Source organism: Carassius auratus, chromosome 16 (assembly GCF_003368295.1).
Source record: "Carassius auratus strain Wakin chromosome 16, ASM336829v1, whole genome shotgun sequence".
Lineage (NCBI taxonomy): Eukaryota > Metazoa > Chordata > Actinopteri > Cypriniformes > Cyprinidae > Carassius > Carassius auratus.
Window position 1 is genome coordinate 17,020,072 of NC_039258.1, and position 14,840 is coordinate 17,034,911.

The 14,840-nt window shown below is 41.7% G+C and overlaps 1 protein-coding gene across 3 annotated transcripts; it reads left to right on the forward strand.

Moving 5' to 3' along the window:
- The first annotated feature begins 34 nt into the window (after positions 1-34).
- Positions 35-13,866, forward strand: LOC113116352 (transcription factor Sp2-like). 3 transcript variants are annotated; one of them, XM_026284463.1, is made up of 3 exons: positions 35-427; positions 7,540-7,768; positions 9,809-13,866. In XM_026284463.1, exon 3 carries the CDS (start codon positions 10,050-10,052, stop codon positions 12,705-12,707), a length of 2,658 nt encoding a protein of 885 aa, XP_026140248.1. In that variant the 5' UTR covers positions 35-427; positions 7,540-7,768; positions 9,809-10,049; the 3' UTR covers positions 12,708-13,866. The 3 variants fall into 3 exon arrangements, with proteins under 3 accessions (XP_026140248.1, XP_026140247.1, XP_026140246.1); XM_026284462.1 differs by lacking the exon at positions 7,540-7,768 and having other exon boundaries at positions 35-506; XM_026284461.1 differs by lacking the exon at positions 7,540-7,768.
- The last annotated feature ends 974 nt before the right edge of the window (positions 13,867-14,840 follow it).

Here is a 14,840-nt window from a genome sequence, read left to right on the forward strand (position 1 = left end):
TAGACCATGACTGACTGTAGGTTAGTGTACAAATAACTGTTTGAGTGTTGAATTCCATCTCCAAACATAAAAATACAAAGTAACAGGCCTACAAAATATTCTCCTTAAAGAAAATGTATACATTTTAAAATATTTTAAAGTTAATAATGATATTATTGTTAGATTCTAAATAGATTTTTATATTAATGATGTGCCACCATTAACTAAATGTGTTATTATCATGAAAATAATGCGAACATATTAGCTAAAGCTCAACTGAAGTTTTAAAGCATGTTCAGGTCGGACGCAGAAAACTGCAACACCACGACCCCCCGCCCTCCCCTTTCGCTCGCGCTCAGCCTCTCCGCCCAGTCATTCATGCATATTTGGTCTTCCGGAAGTATCTCAGGGTCGGCCCAGTCAGTGCCTGCGCGAGCTGACTCGTGGGGTGAGAACAGTTTTATATTCAACATTTCAGTTACAAAGAGGCGATGCACGCGAGTGGTTGTAAGCGTTTGGGAAGAAATGTGAGTTCTTGTTAGTAGCAGTTCAAGAGCGCGTGTTGTCTTAGAAAGTTTGAAATTGGGTTTCCAAGGCAGCAGTGTGTCTGAGCGCTGTCATCGGCTCGAACCCTCGGTACGGATAAAATGGCTGGTCGCAGGTTCGAGCACAGTCAGTGTTTTGACCAAAATATGTGAATAATTCAAGTGTATTTGCATTACGCAGGCTATGGGGAAGGTATATCCTTCAGACAGATACTTTTGGGGATGTAATGGCACTGGTTCGACTCGCTGTCTGGACCTCACAGACATCAAACGCGATGTTTGGTTTGATATTTTTCGTCTTTAAACGGTCCTCCGGCGCGTAATGGCGTCGAATGTCCCCGTGTTGATACCTAACTCTCCCACAGTGCTGCATGGCTGAGTGCACGGACAAAGGCATCAGTGTCAAACCTTTAACCATGCGCGTTGACAGTTAATCTGTGATGAAAACCACGGGAAGGAGGAGTGGACCTGCTACCATGACAGCGCGCCGTTCGAGCTCATTGCACTGCATTCCTGCTAACTGCATGGCATTTGTGTACTTGTGCGAATATTACACACACATCCTATCATGCTTTTCATTCCCAAAGAATTGGTCTGTTTTTAGTGTTTTTATATAGATGAATGTGATTACTTATTCACTACTAAACACATAGAATTTTTAGAACTTTAACAACAAATTGCAAATTATATTGCTGCATTCATAAAAAAAAGAAAAAAAGTAATAACATGCAGGTGTGTTTCTTGGTTTAAATATACTGTTTATAAAAAACACATGCCATAATAAAATATAATAATTCTGTTTATAAAATAATAAATGGTTTATTGTTTTGATTTGTCATCAAAAATTTTAGGTTGTTATCATATAGAGCAGTGGTTCCCAACCCTGGTGCCTGTTCTTCGTATGTCGCTAATTCAGTTAGCTGGATTTGATTGTTGACGGTTTGGCAAGATCTTGGATTGTTTGGTTCTTCGAAGTTCATCCTGGAATTGCTGCCATAGCAACAAGTCCTTAAACTTAATTCTGCTTGAGAAGCTTATTTAAATGTAAACAGGATTGGATTGCATATTTTTAAACATAACTGTTACTTAAAATTTGTCCACTGCCACCACTACCTTATTACTAGAGTATCCTACTGATCCAGGGACAATAATTTAAAATAATTAAAAGATAATATAATGTGTAGTCTTTAATACTACAGACATAGGCAATTGTTATTTATATTTATATTCGAGTCTTACAGACATGCTATATACAGATAATCAAGAGTCGTGCATTAATTTGAGTTATGACAGCTATTATGGGAGTGTCTTAATGGAGCGCAGGAGATGCAGATAACATGAACTTGACCCTTAAGAAACTTTAATTAATGCTGTCACATTACAAATGTTCAAACATTAAATTAAATTAATTGCTAATTACTACATTGAAATAAAAATGTAAAGCCTGTAAAAATATTAGAAATTTTGAATAATTGGGAATCATGTAACTTTTTTTTTTTAATAAAAAGTGTACATTTCATTTATCTATTATAACATGTTTGTAGTTTTGTTCATTTGGCTGTTTCCTTATAAAAGTAAAAAATATATTTATATTTTTTAATTATTAATTATATGATGTCATTACATTGCTGTCTTGCCTCCAGCCAATGGCTGCATTACTGATCGTGGTTTCGAGTATCAATACACAGCCCCTTTTAAACCAAACCATGAATGCACAATTATTTCAGATAACTTAATCCAGCCATACTAATCATCAACAATAAGTGCATTCGAAGAACCGACTTATGGGGCGGTCACACTGCACTTTTCTCTCCATTGACTTCCATTCATACGCATGCGAATGCGTCAGACCAGAAACGCAAGCTCATGCGAAAAATTACGCATTTCGCTGCGTTCCAAAGTTCAAGTTTGGTGAACTCTGACCTGCGAATTCGCATCACATGAAGATGTGGGACCAGTAGAAGATCGATACGTCACTGCGTGACCTCTCTGTACAGAAATTCAAAAATGAAGGAAGCAATATATAACTTTAGCTGTAGCCGGCATATTTTATATAATACATATTTAAAAGATTATACAAATAAAATTAAAAAGAAGCTGCATAGTTCGTAGTGTCAGTGGAAACAGGAACAGATGGTACATTTGAATGAGGACATTTTATATTTTTTTTATTGCTTAGGGCGTATATATTTATATAGAGAGAGATACAGAGAGTGCAATAATAAGACATTTTCGATGCCGTCGCAAAAGACACAGTACGAGCACATATTAATCCATGTTGTTATAACTGTGGAGAGATCGTTTCATCTGGCTCCCGCCCATTCGCATCGGCGTCCGAAATAATTTCGCACGTTTAAAGTCTAGTGTGACCGCCCCTTTAGCCAGATCCTGATTTGCGCGATGATTTCATCTCGGATGTGATAAGCGATTTACCAAGAACCACTGCTGAAACATGATTTTCCAGCAGTATCCACCAGACTCATCTGAAATGTGTTCAAAAGTTTCAAGATTTATCAAGAGTAGTTTTGTTGACCTATCGGACCAAAACAATGCATCTACAGTCATGGCCAAAAGTTTTGACAGTGACATAAATTTTGTGTTTTGCAGAGTGTGCTGCTAAAGCTGTTGTGGTATTCATTCACATTGTTTGTAGATAATTGTGTATCAGATGTGATCAGAGGCATTTTAAATAATTGCTAAAAACGTAACTGGCAAAAAATCAAGTTCCTCTTCAGGAACTCGAGCTGCGTCGAGAACGTTTGGGGAACGCGTCCAGCGTGGCGTCTCAATAACGTGTATAATCAGTCCAAAGGAAGGGCGAGACGTCATAGGCGGGTGATGTCAGAGACCAGGAAGCATAAAAGCATGAGTGGCGAAGCCGGTTATCAGCCTTGTGTCTTCAGCAAGCGCTCTGTGTGTGTGTGTCAGTTGCTATCTGTTTGTGAGTCTTATTTAGTGTCGTTTGTCCACTGATAAACTCCATTGTCAAAGCTTCAATCAGGAGAAGTTTTGGGCTAGTGCAGGCAGCATTCAGGCTGTGTGTTTTCCCTGCCAAAAAAAAAAAAAGGTAGGGACAAACGCAGCTTGTGTATTGACTGCTAGAGAGTGAAGCGCACAGTGTCAGCTCTCGAGGGAGTTGACGGCTGCGATGCGAGCCTTTGCTTCACTCTCAGAAGGCTCTCTTTGAGGAGAGAGCTTTCACTGGTGTTTCTCGCGGTGCCAGCCCCACTTTTGCCAAGGTCGAGCGGTGGTTGTGCTCGCGGGATTCGCTTTTGGATCTGCTGGAAGGAATGTAAGACGGTCAAGTCCCTATCTTCTTTCTTAGCCAACAGATCCGGCGCCCGCTCTCGGGGGTCGGAAGCCCGCGTTTGCGGTACTTTCTTCCCGATGAGAGGGCGCGACGCGCTGCCCGTCTTTTTCTGAGGAGATTGATGTGGAATGGCGTCGATGAGCTCGCCAGTTGCACAAGCACCAGTCACACAAGCATATTATGACCTAATATTAACATAAGCAGCATTAATGAAGAGCGGAACTCGCGCAGTCAGCTCTCGGGGGGCTGATTGTGCTTTTCTCGCTGTTAAGTGCTCCGCTCTCGCTGGGCACGCTCCGAGGAGTGTGTCCGTGCATGCGATCTTGCGGTCGCGGTCTCGCTGGTGCTGAGGCACGGCGGCGAGAGCGATAGCGGGAATCGCACTTGATCTGGCGAACGGGTTGGAGACGGCTCGTCCTGTCTCCACCCGTGTTCACTAGATCTAGAGCTCGTTCTCGAGGCTTGGAAACCAGCACTGCGGTTTCTTCGCCCTCTGAGACAGCTCGCCGCAGCATCCATCTTTCTCTGAGGAGATTAATTTAGTTTGTGTGACTGAGTAGCATAAAAAAAAAAAAAAAAAAAAAAAATATATATATATATATAAGACATGCGCGCTGCCGAGGCAATGTTTGTATTACATTGTTTCATTTTTATGTGAGTTTTTTCTACACCAGACCGTGTTGTCTAGTCTGGTTGCTGACTACATTTAATTCTAAGGAATAAAATTACATTTATCTGACTATGTGAAGTTAGATGTACAGGGGCTCTAGGGATTTAATGTCTTGTGTGAGAACACGGGTGTACCGCTCTTCCTCGGAGGAGGTTGAGGTGGTCAGGCATGTTCCAGCCCCTCGTGCCGGGGGTGTCACTTTTGTACTCCGCAGACGCTAGAGTCAAAGTGGCGCTCCAAGGCCGAAGGCTTCTATTGGAAAGCAGTTCTACGGACCGTTGTTTTCGCTGGATAGCCTTCATCATAACGTTTTGAGGGCCAGCTCCCTCTGGGAAAAAGTGGTGTACACCGCATTACACAGTGCCCATCTCTCCTCAGTGCCCTCAGGAGATCGTTCTGCCAACCCTGCCGGTGTTCCAGGGCGCAGCAATCTCCAGCGAGCGCTTCTCTCAGTTACCGCCCAGAAACGTAGCGGTGCCAAGAGGCTCGCAACCTCCTGGGAGTTTTCCAGAGCAGCTAGTTCGGCCGTCTCCTGCGGGTGCGCCGCTTCAGGGCACCGAGCTAATTGCTCTGATGCCACCAGAGAGGAGTCTTGAGAGGCTGATTCCCTTAGTAGACTATTTTGCAGCATGAAAACTACTGCCAAATGTGTCTCAGTGGGTCCTGCAAACTGTAGTGAGAGGCCACAGAATCCAGTTCTGGTGGGCCCCAAGCCGGCTTTGGTAATGGAACAGAAGTAGACTCTCTCTGAGGACGGAGACCATCGAGGTGGTCCCTCCTTGGGTTGCAGAGTCCGGGTCCTACAGCCAGTACTTCACTGTTCCGAGGAAGAATGAGGTGTTGTGTCCTTTTCTAGATCTGTGCTTTTTGAACCTCTCAGTCAGGGGACTGAAGTTTAGCAAGCCTGCACAGGCCAAGTCCGAGGACTGGTGTGTCACGATCTATCAAATGTTGCACTTATCTCTATCCTTCTTCATCGGAAGTTCCTGAGGTTTGCTTTTGGGGGCAAAAGCCTACCAATACGGTTCTTCCACTGGCCTTGCACTCTCACCCCACACGTTCATGACTCAACCACATTGACGTTTGGTTGATATCAGCTCAATCTGAGCAGATGACGGTTCGGCACCGAGGTGTCGTTCTCGCTCACATGAAAGAGCTGGGGTTAAGACTTAACGCCAAGGAAAGTGTGCTTTCTCCAGTTCAGGGAACCACTTATCTGGGCATGGTGTGGGATTCGACCCTGATGCAGGCACGTATGTCACCTGCTCGGATCGAGTCGATCCTCACTGCAGTCGCGAGAGTGAGAAAAGGCCGGTCACTCACTGTCAAGCAGTCATGGAGATTGCTGGGCTAATGGCAGCTGCGTCCAACGTGAATACCATTGGCCTGTTGTACATGAGACCCTACAGTGGTGGCTCAAGACCAAGGGGTTCTCCCTGAGGGGAAACCCACTTCACATGCTAAAGGTGCCTTGGATATGTGGAGGAAGCCTTGGTTCTTGTCTCAGGGCCCGGTGCTGGGAGCTCCTTGTCGCCGCGGGATGCTAGTGACGGACGCGTCTCTCACCGGCTGGGGTGCAGTCATGAGTGGCCACCCTGCACAGCGGTCTGTGGAGTGGTTGCCATCTGACATGGCACATCAACTGCATGGTGATTCTGGCCGTGCTTCGTGCACTTTGTTATATTCTCCCAGACCTAAGAGGTCACCATGTGTTGGTTCGCACCGACAACACAGCGGTGGTCTCTTACATCAACCACCAAGGAGGTCTGCACTCACGCCGTTTGTACAACTAGCGTACCAGATCCTTGTGTTGGCCCAGGATGAATTCCTCTCGCTCAGAGTAGTTCACATTCCTGGGCATCTTAATATGGGAGCAGACATCCTGTTGAGGCAGGGGCCGAGGCCCGGGGAATGGCGGCTTCACACCGAGGTGATGAAGCAGAGTTGAGGAGGTTGGTCAGACTCGGGTGCATCTGTTTGCGACTGCAGAGACATCGCACTGTCCCCTCTGGCTTCCTCTGACTCATCCAGCTCCACTGGGGCTGGACGCCATGGTACAGACGTGGCCGAGGCTTCATCTGTACATTTTTCCCCTGATTGCTCTGCTCTCAGGAGTTCTGGAAAGAGTGTGCCGGGTTAGAGTCCAGCTGCTGTTAGTAGCCCTGTTCTGGCCGGGCCAGGAATGGTTGACCCACTCCACCCTGAAGGTCTACGTGGTGGCCATGGTGGCCTACCGCGCCCCTCTCGGTGGCCAGTCAGTGAGCAGAAACCCTCTGGTTACATGTTTCCTCCATGGTGCGCTGAGGCCTCTGGCCAGAAGAAGCTTATGCTAAGAGGTGATCAGGATGCTATCCTAAGCCTCGAGTCCTCTGATCTCCCCTCTCCTGGGGGTCAAGACTCACTCCTTCTGAAGTTTGGCCATTGGACGGGTTGTCCCCGATTTCTGTCAGGCTACTTCTCCATCTCTTGCTTTAGCTGTGCTCTTCCACACTGGGCGAGATTTGAAAGTCTGGCAGCATGGGCATTCTCGTTCCCCAAACGTTCTCGACGCAGCTCGAGTTCCTGAAGAGGAACGTCTAAGGTTACGTATGTAACCCTGGTTCCTCGAAGGAACGAGACTAAAACTAAAATGACCAACTAAAATTAATTGACTTATTATTTCAGCAGATCATGTGAAAATCTGAATGAGTACTAGTCAGGTAAAATCCCTATCACACTAAAATAGATTGTAAGAGCAGACTGATGGAGGGAAGAAGCATTTCAAATCATTGTGTTCTTGTTAGCAATGTTTACCTCCAAAGAAACACGTGCAGCCATCATCGATTTGCATCAAAATGCCCTCACATGCAAGGGAATTGCTACAAAGAAAATTGCATCTGAAAGAACCATTTACTGGAGAGAAAGGTTCGACTGCAGTGAAGAAGTCTTCAGGACATCCCAGAGTGTCCAGCAAGTGCCAGGACTGTCTCCTCCTGAGGAGTCAGCTACAAAATTGTGTCACCAGCAGTGCAGAGCTTGCTCAGGAATGGCAGCAGGTCGACGTGAGAGCATCTGCCAAAGCCGAAGACTTTTGGACAACGGACTGGTGTCAAGAAGGGCAGCAAAGAAGCCACTTCTCTCCAAGAAAAATGTCAAGGACAGACTGAAATTCTGCAGGAAGTACAAGTACTGGACGGCAGAAGACTGGTGCAAAGTGTTTCTTTGATGAAGCTCCCTTCAGACTGTTTGGGACATCTGGAAAATCAATTGTTCAGAGAATAAAAGGTGAACGCTACCGTGAGTCCTGTGATGTGCCAACAGTGAAGCATCTTGAGAGCACCAATGTGTGAGGTTGCTTTTCTGCTCCAAAACACTCCCTTGAATAAAAACATGGTATCGAAACATCCTGCAAGAGCAACTTTTTCCAATGATCCATGAGCAATTTGGTGATGAACCATGCATTTTCTAGCATGATGGAGCACCATGTCACAAAGCAAGAGTGATAAAAAAGTGGAAATTTTGGATCCGTGACCAGGCCATAGAGAAGCTGTGGTCAGTTCTCAAAAAGCAAGTGGACAAGCAGAAGTCCACAAATTGGGATCAATACCGAAAACAAATAAGGCAAGAAAGGATCTCCATCAGTCAGGATTTTGCCCAGAAGCTAATATCCAGCATGGCAGAGTGAATTGCCGAAGCAGCAAACTTCAAAACATAAAATTGATGTTACTGCCAAAACTTTTGGCCATGACTGTCGTGAAAGTTGATAATGACAGTATTTGTGCTCAGAATGAGCCTAAGAAAGTAATGCATTGAAGCAATTACTAAAAAGTAAATTTCTCTTAATAGTGTATAAAGAATTTAAATATAATACTAATGACAGTATGTTGGTAATGTACAAAAAAAAAAAGGACAGGTCCTATTATGCTTTTTCACTTTTTCAGCTTTAGTTAGCCTGTAATGTTGCTGTTTGAGCATAAAAAAGATCTGTAAAGTTACAAAGCTCAAAGTCCAAAAGGAGATCACAGTTCAAAAACTACAACGAACGACTTGTTTGGACTACAATGCATATTTTCCGGGATTTGTGATATCACAAATACTGATGAATAGGACAAGACCTGGTTGAGCTGCACTAGAGAAGGCAACAAGTGTTATCACTATGCTGGAGACACTCTAGCTTTCCCAAGGAAGACAAACTTAGAGTGGTTACAATCATCCGGGTTCAAATCGCGCTCAAATTGATTTGATTTTGACAAAATATTTACACTGAAGCTCACAGTCGGCTATGGTAAGGGGCCTGACATTTCCCAACCATGTGCAGAGTGGAGCCAATCACAATACACACTGGCCCAGCTAACCAACACATTTTGTATTTCACAAGGCGGGCTTTCATTTGATACAGGAAATATTCAAGTTGTTCATGCCAGACTGGGGAGAGAGGTGTTGTAATAATGTAAAATATATGAAATATAATGTGTTTTTCGAAAAACCTAGTATGAGAGCCTGTTCTAGTACACCCCAAAAACAAAATCAAGACTTTGTAAAAGAGCATAATAGGACCCCTTTAAAGGCTTCTAAAATAATTGATTAAAAAGGTTGTTTTTGTATTATTATTATTTTTTTTCTGTGAGGCGTTGCTCATGGATGTCATCAGGTTCTGCTATTGAATGTATGTATTTAGTAGGCATCAATATTAAATGAAAATAACCTGAAATTTAGTAATGTTGTTATGAAATAGGAAGACTAGATCATAAATATATAGATAAATATATATATATATATTAATGATCGATCCCTAGATTAAATATATATTTTTTTAATATTTTTTTTTTTATCAACCCTATATTGCCTCCTCTGTTCTGTTTAACTACAATATATGTTATGGTTTTGTTTGTAATGGTTGTGAATATAAGTACTTCATAAATACTTGTAAACAAACCCCCTTTGTTCAGAAAATGAACAAATTATTGTACAATTGTTTTCCAAGTCGCATCAAAACTTCCTCAGCATCGATTTTTATGTACTATGTGATACTGTCTTTTTATATGTAAATACACACCTATAACAAACTGAAATAATGTGGCAGTGTTAAATATTGAATAATTAAGAATATACAAAGTGACTTCAAAAAGGTGATTTCTAGTAAATTTGCACATTTTAATAACTATGTACATTTTGACAACACTAATATTTTATAAAGGATTGTTTCCTTAATGCATTATTTGAGATTTCTCTTTGTAACTTTAGTTCTGTTATTTCTTTACAGAATGTAGAATCTTGTTATTTGTCTTATGTTTTTTTTTTTTTTTTTTTGCTTGTTTGTTCTAGACTAATGCCTTAGATGAGTAGACGGTCCTGACTGATGGCAGTAGCAGAGACATGGGGGAAAATCAGCAGTTACATCAGATGGGAAAGGAACTGGCAATGGTGCCATTACATGGATTATGCAAGATTGTGTGGCACTGTCAGGCAATATTTCAGTATTCTCTCAGGTTATAATGAACAGACTTACTCCATGAGTATTGAACAATAAGATTTCTTCTCTACTGCTGAATGTACAGAAGTTGCTATGCGCAAACAACAAACATTGGACAGGATAGGTGAGACCATTCCACATATTAAGTGGACTGATCTTACTGCCACCAAAGAAAGCCAAATGTCTCTGGGTCAGGAAAGTGAGTTATCAGATGAGGGACTCTCATTGAGGACTGAGTATAAGGACAAAGTGACCCCAGGTGTGTTTCTTGTTCCACCACAAGATCAGACGGAAGTTATAAAGGATTACAGCAAGCAGATCTCGCCCAAAAATGAATCGGACCAGACGAGTCTTCATGAAAACCAGACTGTTGAAGATAAATTAGCCCATTTTCATGAGAACACAAGGAGTCTACCAACAAACATGCAGCTGATATCCAAGATACAGTCTGATAACTCTACGACAGAAGCTTGTGAGGTAACAACCAAAGCTACAAACATTGATAACATCTCATCCAATGATTTACTAGAGATTAAGGTTCAACGACAATCTATTTTAAATAAAGGTTTTCATAATGACGAACTACTCTCACCTGGTGGAGGCAATCACACAGGCAAGGAGTTGTGTATTGAGAATAAAACACAGGTTGTTGATGTGGCACATGCAAGAGGGAGTAAACTTATGATGGACCTAAATGCAAAAAAAGAAAAATTAGAATATAATAAAGACTGCATTGAAGATCATAACACACACATTTTATGTAATGTAAGAGAGGAGATACTTGATATAAGAAGTAACATGGCAGTGACAAGTTCTTTGGGACAATATGAAGAAGACCTGGTATTAGATTTAAGCCTACCAAAAAAGAAAGACCGAAATAAGGAGAGGAAGTGTGAATGGGTTGTAGACCCTGAATATGAAGGTTCACTTCATATGGAAGTTGATGAAATTGAGGAGGAGCCTCAACATGTAGAAGTGGAGCAGGAGGATGATAATGAAATTCGCTGCATTTCATCAGTAAGTGACACTCATACATATCTGCCTCAGCATTGGGATGGACATCTTTCCTCCTCTTCGCTTGAAGCTATGCCAACTACATCGTATCCCAACATCAAAACCCCAGATCCGATGGATACACTACTTATAGATGATCAGGGCATTCCTTACACACTTACAGCAGATGGACAGAAAGTTCCACAAATTGATAATATGCAACATGCAGAGGACCTCTCTACACAAACAGATCTAAGCCCAGGGCAAGCTGAAGATAAGCCCTTATTCACTGCTGATGTACAGGATATTGCAGACTCCAGACTACAAACACTAACCAATTCACTGTGTCCAAATATGTCTATAGGCCATGTCTCAGTGGAAACCTCACAAGTTGCCCCAAACCAGGAGCCACAATCTTCTTACAGTTCTGTAGCTCTTGATAAACCCTCCAACATGCCTGCCATGTCTGACTTGACATCAGTTCCCATTCAGATTGTGGCTAATACTACTGGGTCAAACACTCCCATTCTTCTTCTTCCTCCATCTCAGCTTCAGTCTCTTTCCTCACAGGCCTCTAAAGCTAACCCAGGGCTAATTACCCTTTCCTTACCACTTCCTCTGAGTCAGAACACTCAGTCCTCCCCCATGTTCTTAGTTTTGTCATCTCCTCAGGTGTCCTCAACTCAGAATTCGTCTTCGCCTGGGCAGTTATCTCAAATTTCCTCTTCTTCCACTGTTGCACTTCCCATAGGATCTTGTCCACTTGATTTGGGATCTACATTAAGTTCACGTCCGTCACTTCTCAGCCTCAGTACAGTATCCTCTGCCACAGCTACAGAGATCTCAGGACTGAATAACCCTTCTAATCTTCCTGTTAGCCCTACCTCAGATTCCTCTAGCACTTCCACAGTGACCTCTACAAGTCCAACCAAGCAATTCAGCACTGATGCCTACTCCGACACATCAGTGCCCACTTCCTTTCGGGAAGCCCTTCTCAGATTGGCTGTGTCTGTGGAGAAGAAACAAGAAAACCCGCCTGAGACACATTTGGTCACTACTCATTCATGTTCTGAAGCCACCAAGCCGGATTCCTCTGCCATAGTCCATGAAAGTAAAAATAAAGAGACAGAGGTAAACTGTGATGGTGAGACTGAGTCTACCTCGGTAGACCAAACAGACTCATTAGATACCACCTCTTCTACGTCACCCATTCGTCCCGTATCACCCGGAGTTTTAATCAGTGACCCAAAGAACCAAGAATTAGGCCCTCGTCGCATTCTTTACTGTCAGTACTGTCCGCGGATCTTTTACTATCTTTCGGACCTTGAGCGCCATTCCATCACACACTCCCAAAGCAAACCCCATGTATGTCACCTTTGTGGCAAGGCGTTCAAAAGATCAAGCCATCTTGAGCGACACAAACACATCCATACAGGTCAGAGAAACTTTGTGTGCCAGCTTTGCCCAAGGCGTTTTCGTGAATCAGGGGAACTAATGAGGCACCAGAGAGTACACACCGGTGAGAAACCCTTCCAGTGCTTAATATGCCACATGCGTTTTGCAGAGCGCAACACACTGAGACGTCACACGAAACGCAAGCACCAAGGCCAGCAGCTGGAGGCGATAGACATGAAGGCAAAGCCAGAAAGTGGAGGGATTTCCCTTGCTGGTATACAAGGAGAGCCAGAAGAGAATGCAGAGTGGTACAGTTCAACAGTTCCCGAAATGGAGTCTGACAGTGACACAGGGGGAGAATGAGAACTACATGGAAGGCATATTATTGTCTATATTTCATTCCATTAACTCTCGAGACCTTTACTGGTGATGACTGAACTAGGCAATATTTAACTTCGGATTCATTCTAATAAGCTTCAGTTATTGAGTTAGACCTCTTGATGAAATACATTTGTTTTGATTCTTTACTTTGAATAACTTTGAAATACCCTTATTTGCTTATTTATTGTTCTCATTTCAGTTTTTCGCATATGCAGCATCTTTCTTCAAGGGTGTGATGTAGTTACTGTAAAAGACTAAGAGGCTCATTATTGTTATTTATAATTTTGTATTATGATCTCTTGAAGTCAAGGATTATTGCATCAGTATATCTAGGTCCATTAATGACTAGGCCCACAAGAAATTTGTAGCCACAAAAATCCACATAATTGGAACATACTTAATTCTCAAAGTTCTTCTACACATCTTCCTCTCTTTTCATTGTGATACTCCACCTGACCTGCAGGGGACAGTATGGGGTTGTGTCCTCTTTAAACTTTTAAACTTGCATCATACAGATCTTCTGACCTGGCATAGCCATTGTTGTCATTTACACATTTGTTTGGCATTCTTCACCATTTAGTTGTAGCGTTTACAGGTTAGCACATTGTCTTGTTTTCATATATTCTGTAGAATTCTCCAGATTCCCTTCAAAATGGAGAGGAAAGAAAACTTGCTTGATAAAAAAGGTTTAAAGGTTCAGACACTGATTAATTTTGCTGATTAATTTTGTTTATGTAATTTGCCATGTAAATAACAAAACATTGTGCACGGACTGGACACCTTGGGCTAATCTAAAGTTCTGTTGGTTAAATTTCAGATTTGATTAAGAATCTGAATATTTGCACACACTAATTAAAGCTTGTCAAGCCCTTCTGTTTTCCAGTGGTTCTCATGCTTAATTAACTTTGCTCTAGGCTCACGGCACAGCACATATTCTGCATGCAGTGGAAGTGTTTCCAGCTGCTGAATGATATCACTAAATTTGGTTTGCACACTTGTTTACATATTACTTCATTCATATACAGATTGGTTTAGTGTTTTTATTAAGATCATTTTACAATAGATTTAAAACACATTAAAAAAATATTCAGTTCCTTCTTACAAATTAATGATGAATGCTCAGAATGTGTTAGCTTAGAATAATCTTGCACCAATGAGAAATATTTATTTATTGTGGAAATGTATATATCCGAAATGGCGTGCTCTGTCACAGAACACTTATATATTTAATACACAATTTCAAAACAAGACTGTGGATATTTAAATATATCCTAATTTCTGAAACCTGTCACAGGATTTTGAATAAAATGAATCAAATTTAAATGCTTCCAAGCCATCTTTTTTCCCCTCTTTTATTTTCTTTATTTTAATGCTATTATGAAAAGTATTATATACAGACACACACACACACACACACACACACACAATTGCCACAAAACCAGTCATTAGTAGCAATATTTGTAGGTATATTTGTAGCAGTACATTGTATGGGTCTAAATTATAAATTTTTCTTTTATGCCAAAAATCTGGATATTAAGTATCATGTTCCATGAAGATATTTTGTAAATTTCCTACCGTAAATATATGAAAACTTAATTTTTGATTAGTAATATGCATTGGTAAGAACTTAATCTGGACAACTTTAAAGGTGATTTTCTCAATATTTTGATTTTTTTTACACCCTCAGATTCCAGATTTTCAAATAGTTGCATCTCAGCCAAATATTGTCCTATCCCTGCAAACCATACCTCAAAAGAAAGCTTATTCAGCTTTCAGATGATGTATAAATTAAATTGACCCTTATAACTGGTTTTGTGGTTCAGGGTCTCTCTCACACACACACACATATATATATAGGACTAAAATATATATGGACTGTGTAAGTCATACATTCATTCAGTGTTATGCTGTATTACAATGAATTAATAAAAGATTGCTTAATATTACTGGTACATATATTAATGATAATACAGTTTTAAAGTGTTTATCTTTGGATGTGCTTTGCCTGCTTTAACCTTACAAGCTGTGCTAGATGGAGTTGTCTGTGTACATCTGAGTGACAGCTCAGATGTGCTCAGAGGGTCGCTGTTCCATTTGGCAGCATCAAGGAGAGTG